At 37.1% G+C, this 20,473-nt stretch overlaps 1 protein-coding gene across 5 annotated transcripts in view; it reads left to right on the top strand.

The window, feature by feature from the left end:
• The window catches only part of LSAMP (limbic system associated membrane protein), a 648,009-nt gene that overhangs the window by 411,001 nt on the left and 216,535 nt on the right, over positions 1 to 20,473 (top strand). For all 5 annotated transcript variants that reach the window (XM_040484565.1, XM_040484563.1, XM_040484562.1 and 2 more), the window contains exon 3: positions 8,064 to 8,189. In XM_040484565.1, coding sequence (XP_040340499.1) covers positions 8,064 to 8,189 — 126 coding nt within the window. The remainder of the gene's footprint in view (positions 1 to 8,063; positions 8,190 to 20,473) is intronic.

Here is a 20,473-nt window from a genome sequence, read left to right as displayed (position 1 = left end):
TGTGTAATGACAGATAAGAGCCAATGCTATACATGCAACTCATTTCGTTTTGTGGAAACCCAAAGGAGTACCCAAGCATAAATGACAATTTACCTCTATGAAAATGTCCCTCTTCAAAATTTCCCCTTATTATGACTACTTCCCAGTTTGTAACAATTAGGATTCTTTGGCGTAAGCAACAGAAATTGACTGGCTAATTTGATGTAAAAAATGGTGATTCTTTGGAAGAATATGGAATAGTTCCCAGGCTCAAAAGAAAAGCAGAAAATATCACCTTGGAAGGCACAGAAGCCATGCATCTCCAGGGATGCAAGTTGCAGACAGTAGTGAAAAATAATAGTCCTTTCAGGTGGCTGCCGTTTCATGATATGTATTAGCTAACTATTGCTGCTGAACAAACCAGTCAAAAATTCAGGGACATAAAACAATAGTTATTTTTTATTTCTCACAAGTGTGCAAGTCAGCAGATCCAGACTGGGTTTCACTACATGTGACAATGTACCTTGAGTTGTCAGGTTCACAAAATAAAAATATAGGATGCCCAGTTACATTTGTAGTTCACATAACAAATAATTGTTAGTATAAGTATGTCCCATGCAATGTTTGGAGCCATTATACTAAAAAAGTATCTGCTGTTTATATAAAATTCGTATTTAACAGGATGCCCTGTATTTTATTTGGCAATCCCATTTGCCAGCTCTCATCCTCCTTCTCCTAGGGCCACCAGACTCAGATGGGTACATGCTTCTCATGAAAATGGCTGAGGCACAAGACCAAGTGAGTCCAATCGTGCCAACACTTCTCAAGACTCTGCTTGTATTCCCTATGCTTGTATCCTTGGCCAAAACAAGCAGCATGGTCCAGGGATGGAAAAGTGTCTGCTACCCACTGAAGGAGGGGATAGGCATGGCAAAAGATTTGGATACAGGAAAGATTGAGAATTGGGTACATTAACACAGTCTACCACAAGTTGAATCAGTTTCAACCTCTCTTGAGTCATTCCTTATAAAAACCAAGTTCCAGGGAGGGAGAGTCTAAGTGGCCCAGCTTTGGTCACATGCCCACTCCTTGGCCAAAGGAGAATAGGTCACTTGACTGACAGTCCCAACAAACCAATGGCAGTTGGTGGGAGGTGTTTTCTGCAAAGGAATACCAGGGTTGTCTTTCCAGACAGAAGAGGGCATGGATTTTGGCAGATCATATGATATATGTCCACTCCACTATGTCCCTAACTTTGCCTGCATTTCCACGTTGGACCAAACATAAGAGATGTGAGACTTACACAAAAGAGGAGAAGGGATGCATTGGAACCTAGAGAATTGTACAAATTATGTACAGGCATGTCTTGGTTCACAAAAGCCAAGGCAGACCCTGGAGCCCTGGAGATATGGTAAAGTGGGTAAGGAAATTACAAGAAGAATGAGGAAGGGCAATAAAATCATGAGTGGCAGAGGCAGATTGTGTCATAATCCTACTTAATACTGTTGCATTGCACAGCTGAAGGAATCCGTGTGTACAAGTGTACCTAGATGTTAGTATTATTTTAGAAACTGTCACTTAATTTTCAATGCATGGAAAAAATGTACATTTCTTTAACACAGAATTTATATAGATTTCAGTGAAAGAATATCACCTATTTAATAATTCAGATTTAAAGTTATATCTATTAGGTGTGGCATATTTATTTATTTATTTATTTAATTTTTGCAGTGGAAACCTAGAGAATTCCTTTGAATAATGAATTTCACTAGTGTCCTGAAAGCAGGGTATCTAAATTATGTTTTTTACTCAACATTTTAGGAGGTGTTTGTCTAATAAACAATTAATTTTGGAACTAGCATCACATAGTAATAGTGTGGTGTCCAAAAGATTAATGACATATTTTAATGCACTTTCATAAAATTTCTTGGCATTATAAGTAGGTTTATATTTAGGGGCGCCTGGGTGGCACAGTCGGTTAAGCGTCCGACTTCAGCCAGGTCACGATCTCGCGGTCAGTGAGTTCGAGCCCCGCGTCGGGGTCTGGGCTGATGGCTCAGAGCCTGGAGCCTGTTTCCGATTCTGTGTCTCCCTCTCTCTCTGCCCCTCCCCCGTTCATGCTCTGTCTCTCTCTGTCCCAAAAATAAATAAACGTTGAAAAAAAAAATAAGTAGGTTTATATTTATATATTTCCCAGAAATATTGCTCTTGGTAGCACATGTAGGCTAATTCTGAAAGCCAAAACAATGTATACATTTTATATAATTTAACCAGAGGTATTGCGGAAATTGACTAAAAAACCACGGAGGATTAAAAAACCCAGTTAAAGCTCACACCATAAATCAACTCCAGATGATTTAAAGAGTGCAATAAAAAAAAGAAATAAACCATTGAAAGAGAAATAACAAATAGAAGTATTTAACTGATTTTATGTTAAGAAAGAAACGTCTATGCGCAAAAACACTAGTAGAAATCATAAAAAAAAAGCGCACCAAAGAAATGTAAACCTTTTACAAGACAAAAATGTTCATAAAATTAAGAAGTTAAGAATGAATTGTGGAAACTGCAAACAATATGACAACAAAAGATCATTTCCCTAAGGTATACAGGCTGTCATTAATGAGTAAGAAAACAAAATAATCCAGACAAATTAGAGAGATTCCTGAAACCAAATAGGTTGAAAACATCAAATAAATGGTTCATGACATTACATTTAGGAAAATATAATAAAAGACACTAATATCCTATGAATAAATATTGTTGGGAGTGATGCGTGAGTCAGTCAGTTGAACGTCCGACTCTTGATCTTGGCTCAGGTCATGATCTCATGGTTGTGGGATCCAGCCCCACTTTGTGCATGGACCCTGTTTAAGATTCCATCTCTCTCTTTCCCTCTTCCCCTCGTCTGCTTGCTCTCTCTCTCAAAAAAAGAAAAAAAAAATGTTAGGGAATACTCCAGAAGAAAATAAAATAACTACACAGAATATGTGAAGGCCCATGAGCATAAATCAATATTACAGTGGTTTTGGTAAATAAACAACTTATGTTTACCAATGAAAATAAGATTATCTTGTTAAACAGTATTTCCTACAGTTGTCCTTACTGAGAATTAAAATAGAGCAAAAAATACTATTTGGAACCACTATTGCAAAGTGAATATGATCTAGAAGAAGACTTAAGTTTAGGAAATCTATAAACCTTAGGTTTTGATCCTAACTCTATAATTTCTTAGCTGTGTGAGTCTTACCCATTTTGTCCCTGGTGTCTGCATCTATGAAATGGCGATAAAAGAGAATACATTTTACTTCCCAGGATCTTTATAAAGATGTTAGGAGGTAATAGAATAAAGACCTTGCGCTGCTTTAATCTTATATTATCAGTAATGGTGTAAATACAGACTTCATGAATGGCTATGGGAAACTAGAAAGGAACTATTAAACCATTAAACTAAAAAAAGTTACATGTATTTATATATATCCACACAGGGGCGCCTGGGTGGCTCAGTCGGTTAAGCGTCCGACTTTGGCTCAGGTCATGATCTCGAGGTCTGAGAGTTCAAGACCCGCATCGGGCTCTGTGCTGACAGCTCAGAGCCTGGAGCCTTTTTAAGATTCTGTGTCTCTCTCTCTGACCGTCCCCCGCTCATGCTCTGTCTCTGTCTCAAAAATAAATAAACATTAGAAAAAAAATTTATATACATCCATACAAACATATATGAATGATTCCTCGTAGAAAAGAAAAAAAGAAGTTAAACCCTGAATACATCTATAATTCAAGAAGCTGGACACCAAGTTTATCTCACTTCCTATATTCCTAACATACACAGATGTTTCTGTGCCCCATGGTTAATTTTTTTTTTTTAATTAAGAGTCAAAAAAGTTGATAGTGAACAAGGTCATTAGAGGGGTAGCTAAAGAAATACTGATAAAAGCTGTATTTTACTGGCTCAAAATAAAAGGTTGCTCCTTTCTGATAAAAATTCAATGAGATGACTTACTTGAGCTCAGAAAAGTTTGGGGGCAGGCAGGGATTTTCATTAATTTCTTTTTTCAAACACCCTGTGAGTACCTACCATGTTCTAAGTGCCATGGTCTATACAATTCACTGGTCAGGAAAACCAAGGACTTCTCATCTGCGTCTTTCAGTTTAGTGACAGGTACAGGTAAGTAATCCAGCAATGACGATCCAGGGCCATGGTAGAGAAATATAGGGCACAATAGGAGAACATAGGAGGGATGCTTCACTCAATAAGAAGTCAGGAGTGGGGTAGGGGTAGGAATGGGGTGGTAAATGACAGAATAGTCTTCCTGGAAAAAGCGAGAAAACAGGATGACAAGTTGAAACCTGAAGGAAGAAAGGGGCTGACCTCATGAAGGATTGGAAGAAGAATATTCCATGTAGAAAAAATAGAATGTTAAATGCCTTGGGGTAAATAAGCATAGTATATTCTAGGAGCCAAAATTATTTGATCTGACTGGATGATACAATGAAAAGGGAGTAATACGTAAGTCTAGAGAGCTAACCGGGGGCCAACCATGGCTTGTGAATTCATGTTAGGAAGTTTGGATTTATCTTGAGGGCAATGAGATTAATCAGAGAATATTATACTCACATTTGCAATTTATGAAAAAAAAAACTTATTTCAGTGTGATGAATGAATGACAGTGAGCCTGAGGAAAGGAAGGCTAGAGACAAAGAAATTCGTTATAATGCTCTTGCAGAATCTAACCAAAAAAAAAAAGAAAAAAAAAGAAAAAAAGTTTATGACTCTGGGAATAGGGATTGGGAATAATAGTGAATCTGAGAGAGATTTAAAAGGCATAAGTCACAGAACTCAGGATCCTTTTTATATGGGGGTAGTAAAGGAAAGAGAGCAGTCAAGGAAGATAACGCTGTTTTTGCTTGGGCAACTGTTTGCATGATGACACCATTCCCCGAGATAGTGAACAAGACTACAAGTGTCACGTAGGAAGGAAGATGACAATTTTGGTTCTGAGTATGTTGAATCTTGAGTATCTGTGATGTATTTGATGAAAATTTAGACTGGTCCATTGGAACGTAAGTGTAAAAGTCATGAGAAAAATCTGAGCTGCAGATACTGATTTGGGAGTCATACATACTATGGCCTTGGCTTCTGAACTTAGACAATAGATAAGATCATTCACAGTGAGTTATGTGAAGGAAGGGAACAGTGATCAACGTTAAAAATACAGATATTTAAGGAACAGGACAAAGTAAGTCCAAAAGCTAAACTGGAAAGGTTGGCCAGAGAGGTAAGATGAAAAACAGTTGAATCTGGCATCTTAGAAAATAAAAGAATGGAAGAAGGTAGTTATGGTCAACAAAATCAAATACTCCTGAGAAAAATAGGATAATAACAAAATTGTTCATAGGACCTAGAAACTCCATGGTTCAAATTGGTGAGCTTCCTGAGAGCAGTTTTTTTGGAGGTTAAGGAAAGAGTCCAGATTGCACCGTAGGTTGAAGTGTGAATGGGAGATGAAGATGTAATGTAGAACAATTCTTTCAAGATTTTGGAGACAGAGAGTTGGAAAGTAAGATGGTAATGTAGAATTTAGGGAGGTATTTATTTCTGGAACAAATGACTACATCAGATATAAATGCTATGGGAAGAAGCTGGTACAATGTACAAAGAAGTGGAAGAGAAGCAATAGAGTGAAACCCACTGGTAGTGACCCCGAGGAAGGTGAAATTCAATGTCAACGTGATTACATTTCTGACTATTGAACACAAACACTTTCTGAGTCTCCAGTTTCTGAGATCTAGGACCTGAACATATTGCCCTTAGTTAAAAGAAACAGGGGATCCTGGGTGCCATAAAAAAGCAAAGTCCTTGGATATATATTCCTCTTACAAAATGAGAGAAAATTATGAGTAAATTTTATCATAGGTAATAATTCTCTGGGAATCTGACCACTGGCGATCTTTTCTGTTTTGTAAATTTGCATGTTTTTATATTAGGAATATAAAGTCTCCCCCTCTACATTTTTCTTATGAAAACACATTTGTATTTCTTCTTTCTATTCTGTGGCCTGTCTTGCAATTCAGAATTAACCACAAATTGAGTAATATGAGCTCATATAATTATTACATAGCTTCCTGTTGCAGATTTTAGATTGTAGAGGAAGATTCCTAGGATGTCTAAATTGTATTCTTGAACACCATCATTGATTTATAGTTCATTGTACTTTTTCTGAAAATGTTCAGAACACTGGCTTATTCAGCTGGGAATTAAAAACTGTAAATATTAAACAACAGAACAATTGGATATTCAGGAGCCCCAAGTTCTAAGTCCAGCCATATTTCTTGATGGGATTGCCCTTGACAAGTCATTATTTCTCTCTGTGCCTCATATTCTTCCTTAAAAACTGGGTATAACCTTTTAGGTCCTCATTGTAAAAGTCTGGGAAGGTATATTGCAAGTCAATGTGTGAATACGAGAGAAAGATCCATTAACCCCAGTAGATAAAAGAGAAACAGAAATCCTATAAATACATACTGCTAAATAATGGGAATCAACTACATTCCATTTCTGCCATTGGGTTTGATTTAGAACTACTGGTTTCTACCCAGAAGCCCTGTAAGATGCCATTGTGGGAGAAACGCTAAGGTCATGAGTCCTCCTCCCACTTCCTCCTTGTGGCGTTGTGACCTGGTCAGTTGCCCAAGTCCCATCAGTGTCTCCTAACAGAGATCTGCAGCAATCACATGGTTGTCAGACAGCAGTCTCTACAGGCAGAAAATGTTACTGTTTTATTTGTCACCACAGGGCAGGAAGAGAGAGAAAATAAGATTCTTTTATTATTGAACTCCTTAATGCTGTCTTGTTCTCCTGCCTCCCTCTGACACATACTTTCTCAGGGACTGCATAAGCAACTAAGAGTAAAAAAAAAAAAAAAAAGAAAAAAAGAAAAAATCACAGTCAAACCATAAACTCTGCTATTTGGAATCAGTGCATAACCTCTGTGATGAAATTTGTGAGTAATTCACTTTCCACTTAAGCCTACCAATATGAGATCTAATGTTGCCGCCCTGAACACTAATGAAGGAAGTCAGACGGCAGTACAGCTAGCCCTCGGGGACTCATTTCTCACACCACCAAAAAGTAATTTCCGTCATTTTCAGCCATCTGGTAGCCTGGATTGTGAAGTTGAAGTTTCATTCAAGTATTGCTTAAGAGTGTGGGCCCTGGAGTCTTCTTAGATTCAAATCTGTTTTCTGCTTCTCACCTGGCTCCATCTATATTTCAGCTCCTCACCTGTAAATAAAATGCTCATAGGATATCATTTCTTTATTATAATGAGTTACCAATATAATACTTGAAAAGTACTCTACATAGAGCCTTACATATAATAAATGCTTAAAGTTACCTATTATTAAATTGTAAGTAATAGTGGTGGTGAAAGTATTAGGGGTAATAATATTATTTTTTGTAGCATCTGTGACACAGGCCTTATTAATTCAGTTTTTAGGCTCTAATGTGCATTATCTAGCCTGTTCACATACCAAGGTGATATTTAGACACTTTCTATTGTGATTAAATGATGGTTTCCTCATGTGGCTAGATTGTAAGTAAACAGGTGTTGCCACATCCTAATAACACAACTATGCAACTCATACTAAATAACACTTTTCCTTTTCCTGACATTTGGAGGTAAGAATGCACTATATTCATTTGATATACATAAGGAAATAAATGTAGGCAGGCACCATTCAGTGATAAGAAAAAATTATTAATATGGTAAAAATGTGCACACTAATAATTATATAAAGTCTATTCTAATGAAAAAAGAGATAATACATTTCACTATACTCCTCTGTGAAATTCCTACAATACTTGCTCATAGTGGAGAGATTCTTCTAGTAGTAAGACCCATGCTTTTCATCTGCTGAGTCTCTAAAGAGGTCATAAAGTATCCTGGCTTCTTAACATAAAAATTCAAATGGTTCAAGTCATAAAAGCATCTAGCTCAAGTTTGTTATTTCCAGTGGCATGGACCAGTGCTTCAAACATGGGGTTTTACTGGTATGGTTACATATTCCATTCGCTTTTGTCTTTGCAGTTCCACCAAAGATCTCCAACATCTCTTCAGATGTCACTGTGAATGAGGGCAGCAATGTAACCCTGGTCTGCATGGCCAATGGCCGTCCTGAACCTGTGATCACCTGGAGACACCTTACACCAACTGGTAAGCAGCCCTCTAGCCTTCAAGATACCACACATTATTTAACATATCTTTGGGCTTCTCAGATTCCATTGGATCAGAAAGGCAAGCATGTATCTGGTTATTAAAGCACTAATAGAATTGCAATAGGACTTATATAGGGTCCTCCCTGGTCTTTGCTAATGTGTTCATCTCTATAAAGTCTACAGCCATTTCTTATTTCATTTTTAATAGAACATCACCTCAAGGCAACAAATACAGAAGAATTAAATGCATTAAATGACTTAGTATTATGTCTAAAATGTAGGCCAATTTTGTGCTTGAGTGTCTTGGGGCAATGTTTTGTATGAATTAGATTTAACTAGTCCTTTGCATGTTTGTTTGTTTGTTTGTTTTGCTGTTAACTATGGTTTCCTTAACTAAGGTTCCTAAACCTTAACTATGGTTTCCTAATATGTAGCACCTTGTGAAGAAACCTTTCAGGAATAATACAAAATTGTTAGTGACTTCTGATGTCGTCTCCTTGGCATATGGTTCTGTGAGGGGCATCAGGCATGGACTAAGCTGCATGAGCTCATTATGGGTCCCTACCTATTAATGCAAATTCAGTCAAAGTCAGAAAAATTATTTCCCAGGAATGTCTTCTGCATCCTTCCCTCCTGTTCCAGCACCATCACCATCAGAATAACTGAATTTTCGGTCTCTGCTGCTTCTTGAACTTCACTTAAATATTATATCAAATTACTTGGGTCCACTGCATGCATACTTTCCTGCTCTACAGATTACATTTTCTTATATGCAATGCCATGGTTTTGTAAATGACACAGTCTTTGTAGAATAAAGCCTGCTATTTAATTTCTCAGAAAGAGGGGCTATGGATCAATTATTCTTATAAAATGTAATTTATTTTGATAGATAATCCTCAATTTTAATTGATTTATATCTGATATTCTCTTAAAATTTCCTCATATAAGTATCTAGAGTTCACAACAAAGTCATTTTGGAATGAAAAACTCTAAAAAATTGTGCAAAGCAAGACATACATGGAAACTATCCTGAGGTATTTCTAAAAGGCCAGGATAGTGTTCGCCTAAAGCATGTTTGAAAACTGTATTCTGTGGTTGAGAATACAGGCCTCCATGTCATGTTAGGTCTCAAACTAATTTTTCAAGTGAATTTGGACTAGCCTATGGAATGGTCTCCTTTTTTGACAGCTATTCTTATCAAAGGCTTGCTTCTATTTTCTTAAGGGAACGTCACTCAAAACCCACCTTAATTGTTAATGCATGCAACTTGTCATTTATTGACAATATATAAGAGCAATAAATGAGGCATTTATTTGGAAGATCAAACTCATTTTCTTTCAGACCCATTTTATACTTCACATGGAAAAAATGCATATGGAAGATTGTCTTAAGGGTGAACCTCTGGATATCACACACCTTTCCCTTGGGTTAAATTAAACATCCAGAGCACATTCGGCCTGGATTGAAGTATTTTATGCCCCAATCCCACACCACCTACTCCTTTCCGGTATAGAATTGCTTTGACTGAATGACAATTTGGTCCTTTCTGGTATAGAATTGCTTTGACTGAATGACAATTTGGTATAAAAACTATTGGCCCATATATAAAGATGTTATACAAGATATCAATTGAAATCATTGAATTTACTATAATGTTATTTTGAGAGATTGTTCATTTTATTACATAGTTTTCCTTTTGGAAAATATCCCATGAGGAAATTCCTCTTACGTATTTCTATTGCCTTTTTTCTAAGCAATGGTTGGTTTTCTATGAATGAACTCCCTAAATTTTTATAAATGATTAAGAGTTCATGGAATTGACTGTTACTAAACTTAGAGCCAAATTTATTTTGCCCATTTGTAAAAGAATATAGGAAATCATATATAAATTGCATGTTAATGAAGAGGATTTTAAACAAACTGTGTGGGATTTTATGGCATCAAATTCACGTACAGACCATTCTCTTGCTTTCCTCTTGTTTTATTGTCTCACCTTTTCTAATTAATTTAAATATCTATATAAATATGTTACTTATACCCTCCTATTTTTTGTGGAACAAGTGGTAGGAAGAAGAAGGGAAGGAAGATAGATTATATTCAACTTATAATCAAGAAATGAATTACATTAATAAAGGACTATTGCTTTTTTGTGTACTATTGACTATGAAGTAGTTGGGTTTTTTCATTTTTTATTTTTATTTTGTCTTTGGGGGAGAAATGCTATTCATGACCAGAACCCAAAGATGTATTCTTTTTTATCCTTTGAGTTCAGAAAAATAATGAGATAGAATCAGAGTTTCAAGATTTTTCCATGCTGGGCCTAGCAGTTTAGATCTTCATCTCTAACTCTAGTAACCTTTTTAATGATAGTGAATATCTGATTTGAATCCTGAATAACCTGGTTATCCATGGTGTTTAAAAGTCAACAAAACACCACATCTTCCCATGTAAATATAGCATTTACATACACTCAGAGATCCCTAGAGATTTCAAAATCAGCTTGAAAAATAGGTATACTCATAGGGATTTCCAATAGTAAGGCCAGGGGATCAGCAAACTACAGTCTGTGGGCTAAAATACAGCCTGCCCCACTTTTGTACTGCCTAGAGCTAAAAATAGGTTTTAGATGATTAAATGTTTGAAAAATATAAAAAGAAGAATTCTGTTTTCTGACATGCAAAAATTTAATATTCATATTTGGGCATCCATAAAGTTTTATTGAAATACACCCATGTTTATTCATTTTCTTCTTGTCTATGGCTGCTTTTGTTCAAAAACAGGATAGTTGAGTAGTTATAACAAAGATGGCTGGGCTTACAAACCCTAAAATATTTTCTATCTGGCCCTTTAGAAAAGTTTGCAGACCGTTGCTCAAGACTATTGCTTGGGGCATAGGACAAGGATTTTCTGCACCAATCTATGACCCCATGACACTCTGGGGATATCCTCTATTAAGTTCCTAAATACATCTCAAGGGAAAGAACCTTATTCTTCTCTAATCCTTTATCTAGGCCCTGTCTGTAGGTCAAATTCTCTTATGTCACATGCAAAACTAGCTCCCTGCTGCATTCACAGACTCAAGGGCAAACTCCAATTTCCCTTCTAAAGAGTATTAATTTCTAGGCCCACTCTTTCATCTCTTTACATCTGACCTAAATAGCCACCTGATCATAATCATATTCCTGCTAACAGGAGAGAAAATTTTCCTTTACTGTTCTACAAAGGAAACTAGGTTGTTTTTTTTTTGTGGGGGGTTGGATTTTTTTGGTTTTACGTGGGTTTTCCCCTACTTTCCAAAATTTGGAAACAGGCAGTGATCCTTTTCAGTCTATAACATGAAACCTTTCTTGGAGACACTCAAGGAAGAAGCTCTGCCCTGTGTCACAGTAAAACTGTCTGCAACCCGTGGCCGTGTGAGCAAAAAAAAATCTAGTAGCTTTGTTCAATTATTAATTGTGCCTTCAACAGTATAGAGTGTGACTGCCTTGCAGAGGAAATGTACCTGTAATTAGCTCGACCCCATAGGGGCATCAAGCTATGAAAGGGGGAAGAATCCAAGCAGGGTTCACATGTACCTGATTACCTGTCATTTGATGACATAAGGGGGAGAAAAGGAAGAGGGTGAAAGGTATATTTTTATGAAGACTATTTATTGCCTCTTAATTTAGTTTTTTTTTTTAATTTGGTCACACCATTTTGTTTCTCTTTATTCTGACATTTGAAATTTATTTTTCAAATATGCTGCAAGTGTTTTTAAAGAGGGAAGTTTAAAGAATGGTAAATCTTTTCATATATACAGAATCAAAACATATACCTGACTTAGAAGGATGAGAAAGTGGTTGATGAATTCCATGGTTGCCTTTCTTATGCTTCCGACTTCTTAATTTTTCCATTCTCTCCAGTTATTCTGTATAGTCAAAATGATACGCCACGTATGTGGTTGTTAAATGTGACCTATTTTCTCCCTTAATTAAGTTAGACTTTCATAATCCTGTGACTCCCAGAGGGCAATTGCACCGTAACATGTATTTTCTATGGAGTGTTTGATCTCCCTTCTGTGAGTAATGCTGTTCCCATCTTCATTTAACTTTGTTTCTACATCTTTCTTCTCACATTCCAGAGGAAGTCCCTTTCTCAACTGTACCTCATGTGGTATCAGGGTTGCCCAGGGTTACAGAAGGAGTTTCTATGCATTTTGTTTCTACAAAGGTTTTTTTTTGCATCCTCAATAGCTTTCTATACCCGCCAAACTCAGCCACACTGAGGACTTGGTCCTTCAGGCTGAGAACAAATTAGCAGGTGCTGTAAAAATTCTCTTGTCCAAGCCAAAAGCCAGATTTGACATTAATACAGAATATAAAAATCTTGCTTAAGAAATATTTTGTTTTTTGATAGGGTAGGTGGGAAAATTTGTACTGGAAGCTGGTAAGAGACCTGCAGGGAGTCTGGAATCCCATTTCTTATTGGATGTTGGTTTTTACACTTGGTCAGAGATTCCCAAATTTGAATCCTTGCCTGGTGATACTCTTGAACTCCATTAATGCTCTAGCTCTGTCTGTCTTCTAATATTATAGGTTAACCAATTATTAATATATGTAGCTTAGACCCTGCCCTCATGGGTTTGAGAGTACTATGCAATGTTTAACTAAACTTATTTCTTTAAGCTGATTTCCAGAAGTACATGTTGCAAGTAACATCAGCTCTTTTTAGTTAGCACACCAGAATTAGCATGACTTCGTATTTCACACAGAGAACATATCTACAGTTCAAGTTTGAGGAAATTCTTTCTCTGGGGTTTTCTTGTATGGACCTTCGAAAAGATTCTTTGAGTTAATCTTGGTAGTATATGGATGTGGAAGAATCAAACCAGTGACTTTGCTCTTGACCAGATAGTGATAATTTAAGTGAAAATAATGATTCAACCTATTATTTTGATTGTATTCATTTGTTTCTTGCATTTAAACAATTTTCCCTTTACAAAGAGCAGAAAAATAAATAAAAAATCTTTCTCTGTATTCTTTTCAATATCTTACTTGTATATCAGTTTTAGAGTATGTTACCCATCAACACAGAATAATATCTAGATTAATCTTGATATCCATCTCACAATTTGTACTTTTGGCAAAAAATATTCATAAAACGCTCACATTGTAAAAGGACAAAATGAAGAGAGAGATAGACATGGTCCGTGCACAAATGGAGTTTATAGTTCAGCAAGAAAGCAGAGCACTAAACTAATAATTGCATGAATAACCACTTAATTAGATTTTTACAATATAAAGAAAAATTATAGCATTCAATAAGACTATAAAACAGGGCCATATAGCAAAATCTGCAAAGCCAGCAAAGCTCCCCTCAGGGGAGCTTATGCTGAGACCTTAAGGGTGAATACAACCTGACCAAGAAAAAAAGGGGGTGAAAAATATCCCAGGCAGAGAAGAGAGCATATATAATAATTCATTTAGGAATCCAGGCAAGCATCTTTATGTGAAACCATGATGTTAGTTTTTTTTATACTAATGTTTTTTCTTTAAGCATATATATATTTTTTACTTTTAAAACTATTCCTGTTTTCTCTTTCAAAGGGCAGAAAAAATAAACAGAAATCTTCCTATATTTTATTTCCAATACCTTACTTGTGCATTGTTTTTAAATATACAAGGTAGTGTATACTGGTGTATATACATGTTCCCAGTGTAGCAGGTATACAAGCAGTTATTTATGTGTGTGAATGTCTTAAATTTAGGTAAGAAACAAATTCTTTGCCCATGCAGGTGATTCCATAATAGCCTAATCAAGTAAATACAAATTCTTTCTCAATAGCCTTAAAACAATTGGGTAATTTAGAAAATGAAGACTCTAAAATATAACCACATGATCACTGGCCTCCAATAATAACTGGAAAGACTCATAATAACTGACACTGGCAACCTTTAAACCATGGGAAGATCTCTACAATCAGATATGCTGGCCATTCTGGTAGTGTTGGACAAATGCTGTACCACCACCTCAGCACCCCAGTCTTACCCTACCTAGATTTGTCATCAGATGCCCAGCGTACTCTTCCTGAAGAGAAATGAACCACCCTAGATGTGTTCTTGGAGGACTAGCTTGGATTTGAATGCTCCAGGACATTTTGGAAGCATGGGTTATGAAGGGATAGGTAGCTTAACCACAAACTTTGCACATGATCTAGGAGAACAGAAATAGAGTCCACATCTCTCAAACTCTTGCCATTTCATATATTTGTTGCCATTATTCCAGTCTGTTTTACAATTTAATAGATATAAAAATAGAATTTGTCCAAAGTTATTATGAGAATTAAGAGAACATGTAGGTAAAGTTCTTAGTACAGTGTCAGATATTATTGGTATTATTTTTATTTATTTTAATTATTAGTTATCTATATATATCAGCTTTATGTAGTGGTAATTTGGAGGGAGACTGGCAATTTGAACACAACCTCAATCCCATCTTGATCCATTCAAACACAACAAATGAGATTTTTTTTAAATGCTCTTTCTCATCAAAATTGGTCTTAATATTTTATATCTCATATTGTGTTACATTACATTGCATCAACATACCAGTTGTGGTGTTCCTTTTTTCTTTTTTAAAAAAATTTTTTTTAACGTTTATTTATTTTTTTGGGACAGAGAGAGACAGAGCATGAACGGGGGAGGGGCAGAGAGAGAGGGAGACACAGAATCAGAAACAGGCTCCAGGCTCTGAGCCATCAGCCCAGAGCCCGACGCGGGGCTTGAACTCACGGACCGCGAGATCGTGACCTGGCTGAAGTCGGACGCTTAACCGACTGCGCCACCCAGGCGCCCCAAGGTGTGTGTTCCTTTTTTCAAAAGGACATGACCATATCTTATTAGGGAAAGATTTTCTAGCATGCCTTATTGATGTCTTCATTCTTCTCCTGGGGACAGTTTTCCTAGGGTCTGGCTATATAAAGGCAAATACCTTATTTGCTGTAGCTATATAGAACCTATACCTTGTGAATTACAATGCTTATTATTTTTTTTTTACAAAACTCTTGTTACGGGTGATGATTATACCATAACACCAGAAAAAAAAAAGAAAAAGAAAAAGATCTACAGTGTTCAGGATTAAGCTATTGAAAGTAACAGCAAGGCTGCACAATACAAATAAAACAAAAAGAAAACAGTAAATTATAGTTGGGGGAAGCATATTAAAATGATCAGAGTAATCATAAAATTGTTGAAATGGGCAGATATTAGTATGGTGAAATTCATCAAGTTAAGTGTAGGTTGATTTACTTGGGAGCCAAACAAACTGCTATAGAAGAGCAGACAATAAGACTAGCATTGTATTTGATAAGGCTTACTTATCCAAGAAAAAGTCAGGGTAAGTTGTATAATTAACTTTGGAATCTTGACTGTGAATGTCAGCTAGAGTCTATCCTAAGATCCCTCACGAAGTGTCAGAGTCTGACTGATTTAGGTCCTTGCTAAGACTGGCAATCCTGGGTCCCAAGAATCAAGGCATTTACCCCAGGTGGTCAGAAGCAGAGAGGTCAGAGGACAAGTTCAAAGAGATGCTAAAGGTATAAATTGTCTAAGCCAGAAACTTGAGAGTGATCCTAGACTCTTTCTCTTTCTTTTCCCCATCAATAACTCATTTGACACATTGTTTTGATTCTACCTCCTTATTGGCTATCAATCCGTTCCTCTTTCCCCATTGTCATTGTCACAATATAGATAAGCCAACATTTTTCTCACCTGAATTTCAATAGTTTTCCAGTTGGACCCCTTGCTACTAGACATTTCCCCCTAAAACACTATTCCTAAATGTAAAATTGGTCAAGTTAGTTTTCCTACCTAATTTCCAAATATTCCAATGCCTTTGGGATAAAGTTGAAACTACTTAGCATAGCCTTAAAGCCCTTCATCCAATTTCTCCTATGACTAGGATGGGGCCTGAAATTCTGCCTATGTAACAAACACCCAGGTGTAATATTGTTGCTGCGAGTCTATGCACCCCGTGTTAAGCATCATCTTGGATTTTGAGATCAAAATAAATTGGAAGATACTGGAATGTATAATAGCCTAGCACAGGGAAACACCTAGGTAAGTCCCACAATGTATGCACTATTCACCAAATATTGTTACAATGTTATATATTTTAAGTTCTCTGTTCCACCCCAGAAATTCAGACATGATTCAGAGAATAATAAAAATCTTTGTAGTCTTGAGAAATAGGATTGATCCTTGCCTATCAAGGTTGGACCATGATCAGCATTATATTGGAGCTTTATAGAAATGTAGAATATTGGGCCCTATTCCAGACCCACTGAATCAGGATCTGCATTTTATCAAGATCCCCTGGTGGTTTGTGTGCACATTAAACTTTGAAAAGCCCTAGACTAGTGGTGAAGAGTCTTTCTTTGTATGCAGAAAAAGCTTCTTTCCTAAATACATAAAGTGTAGAAATGAAAGAACTTTCCCCACTTTCCTACAAATTAGTAACCCTAAATTTCACCCATTTCTTTCTTCTCTCCAAATGTATTTCTACCAAGAAACCAGGAAAAAAAAATGATGTAGGAGCAAGGGTGGTGTTAACAATACTGAGCCATTGAATATTTATCACTTGTATAGGAGAGTATCTGATGCTTTACCTACCTATCTGATGCTGCTAAATATTGCAGGAAAATGTAGCCTGGTAGATGAAGAAATACTGCCTGAATGACAGGAGCCGCTTTTCTCATCATTTTTTATAATGGCTTTATCTGCAAAATGTGGACAATATTATGTGCCCTGCCCGCCTCCTGCTGTTGCTTTGGGGGATCAAATGAGATCATGAATATGAAAGTAGTTTGAAAAGTGTAAGTTTCTCCACAAATGTAAGCAATTAAGAGAAAGAGTGAAGTGGTGGAAAGAATGAATACAGAATTTAGAGTCAGAAAATCCTGGTTCAGGTCTCTGCTCTCTACCATTTACTTTTTGGGGGGTTGTTAGGTAAGTCGTTTAAGCTCTCTGCTTTCCATCCATAAAATATAAATATAATGCTTGCTCACCTGCCAGAATTCATATGTTGTCTCCAGTGATATAATGTATATTGAAATGATTTATTAATGATAAAGCATTATTCAACTGCTGGTTGTTATGACTGTTATCGTAGATTCTGCAAGGCAAAATACTGACTTTAAATTACAGTAGTCATTTTTGTTATTATTTGGATAGTAGAAAGGACTAACTGCAAGAATATGAAGCACTCTATTTGACGAAAATAAGTAATAAAACCGGAGTCTCTAGATAGTCTAAAGCAATGGTTCTCAGACTGTGGTCCCTAAACCAGCAACATCAGCATCACCTAGGAACTTGTTAGAACTGCAAATTATCAGACCGCCCCCTCCCCCCCGCCCCCGCAACACCAGATCTACATGAATCAGAAAATCTAACCCTAGTGATTTGTAGCTTAACAAGCCCTCCAGGTGATTCTGATGCACAATAAACTTTGAGAACTCCTACACTAAAAATATGCCTTTTTTGAGATAGGACTGTATGCTATTTTTTACCAAGCATGAGTAACTTGAGATTCTTTCTGTGTGATAATAAATCAATAAGGAATGTTTTGACGACCTGGGGTGTGTGCGTGTGTGTGTGTGTGTGTGTGTGTCTGTGTGTGTGTTGTAAGTATTGTGTGCATGTTTAAAATCATTTGAGGGGCACCTGGGTGGCTCAGTTGGTTGAGCATTGGACTCTTGAGTTCAGCTTAGGTCATAATCCCAGGGTCCTGGGATCGAGCCCTATGTTGGGCTCAACGCTGAGCATGGCACCTACTTGGGATTTTCTCTCCCTCCCCCTCACTCTCTGCCCCTCTCCCCTGCTTGCACTCTCTCTTTCTAAAAAAAAAAAAAAAAAAAAAAAAAATTAAATAAATTTAAAAAACTATTTGATATACGAATGCACTATCACAACTCTGTGGTTAGGCTTTTTTGTCACTTTAGATGAAGAGGTTTAGAAGTTTAACAACTTGCACAGAAATTTCCACTTTGTCTTTTTCCATCTACAGTCTGATGATGTTGGAGACTAACATACCACTTAAAATGTTCACACATTTCTGAAATCCTTATCCTTCTTTAGGAATATTCATTTTCAGATCTCTCAGTGCACTGAGGTTGCAATTGATTCTAAGAAAACAAAGAAATCTCAATAGGTAACTCAAATGGGGTGGCCCTGCCTATGGAAGACATGCCAACAAAATTACCCCATGTCATTTAAGAAACATTAGTAAGAAGCAGACTCCTTTATAAAAACTCCCTTGCCATTTCTCTTATGTGTTGTCACCTACTTTCACTTTATGGATCAAATCTGGTGTTTTTCTCAAGTTGGTCAACAATTCAAAAGCCCAGAACGCTTTGTGAAATAACATGGTTGTCAAATTGTGACTTAGTGTGCAGTTGACGAAAGTGTTAAAATCTGATGAAGGAAAGAGAAAAGAGAAAAAAAACCTTTAATAATCCAGTTGGCAAATATCAATGCAAATCAGATCTAATTCTTCAAGGTATTCCGGTAATAAAAACTGAAATGTCAGTCTTTGAATGACATCAGTCCTCTTTTTTTTAATTTTTTTTTTTTTTTTTGGCCTGGTCACTAAGGTTTTATGCTGTTTTGACTGTGGAAAGACAGATCCGGATTGGGGATTGAGGGATTTGAAAGGCAGTCAGGAAAACAGTTACTGAAAGTTAGTCTTTATAAAGCAATGAGGAGATAGTCTGCATTTAAAAAATTCATACCACCAGGGGAGCCTGGGTGGCTTAGTTAGTTGAGCAACTGACTTCAGCTTAGGTCAGGATCTCACAGTCTGTGGGTTCAAGCCCCATGTCTGGCTCTGTGCTGACAGCTCAGAGCCTGGAGCCTGCTTTGGATTCTGTGTCTCCCTTTCTCTCTGGCCCTCCCCTGCTCATGCTCTGTCTCTCTCTGTCTCAAAAATAAATAAAAACATTAAATTTTTTTTTTTAATTCCCACCACCCAATAAATAGGTAGATAGATAGAGCAAGCCATGGGAAAACTGCTTCAGTGCAACAAATTGTGTATTCCAGAATTTCAGCTTAGAAAAAAAGTCATTCCAAATATAACATATGGTACTGAAGACCTGGCTGCCCATAGTTTAGAGTCACTTACTTGGTATGAAGACAGAGATGGGCAATTCTTTGGGTAACTCTGGGCTTTAGAGAGCTTACTTTAGTAGGTAACTGGAAGGAGACAGATGTTCTTTAATGGGAAAAGAGGCAGACCGCTTTTATTTTCTAGCAAAGCAATTAATTTTGATGACTATTCTTGTTGCACCTGTAATGACTTCTATAAGCCCACTTACCTAAAATAATTAAGCTCACTTACTTTTTTTTAAACTGTCACTATGGTGTATTAGCTGGCATGGGCTGCCATAACAAAATACTATAGACTAGACAACAGAGGTTTCTTTTCTCACAACTCTGGATGCTAGAAGTCCATGATTAGGGTGCAGCGTGGTCAGGTTCTGCCGAGAGCAATCTTCCTAGCTGGCAGAGGGCCAGCATCTCATTGTGTGCTCACCAGACCTCTTCCCACAGAGAGGAAGAGTAAGCATGCTCTCTGGTACCTCCTATTATAAGGGCCCTAGTCTACCATGAGAGCCCCACCCTCATGACCTCCTCTAAAATTAATTACTTCCCAAAGGGCCCATTTCCAAATATTATTACATTGGGGGTTAGGGTTTTAACATGTGAATTTTGAGGGAACACAGTTCAATCCATAGCATGTAGTATCTGATCTCATGATGCTGACCACCTGGACTTCCAGCTATCTGTCTTTGTCTGTCATCCTGAGCACCTGAGATTTGCAACAGCTCTATTCTCACGTTTAAGACTAGATAGATCACAGAGTTAAATCTTCTCTTAAACTCAGGATATTCAGCCATAATCCAGAGACCAGATGGGAATGGCATTACCACTCTATTGCTTGCTCCCCTCCCTGATATCCTGTCAACAGAGGAAACCCCAGGTATCTCCTCCTTATGGAGAATGCCAAAGAACCCTAGGAGACCCAAAGCATGTCCCGTTCAGTTATTCCTATAACACCCCCAGGCCTGGCTGAAAGGAAAATTTGTTTTAACAATGTGAGTAGCTGTAACTCTCTACTATTGGCAGTTCTATTGCTGATTGTTGGTAGAAGAGGTGATTCCCACAGAACATTAAGCACTCTGAGGTCCCCACAAGAGGCTGACTCTGCAGCTGGGTGTCAGAGTGGATCAGGGGCTGTGCTGTGGCTAGT

Source organism: Herpailurus yagouaroundi, unplaced genomic scaffold, assembly GCF_014898765.1.
Source record: "Herpailurus yagouaroundi ecotype Mexico unplaced genomic scaffold, PumYag 162, whole genome shotgun sequence".
Taxonomy (NCBI): domain Eukaryota; kingdom Metazoa; phylum Chordata; class Mammalia; order Carnivora; family Felidae; genus Herpailurus; species Herpailurus yagouaroundi.
This window is presented reverse-complemented; position numbering and strand designations above follow the sequence as displayed.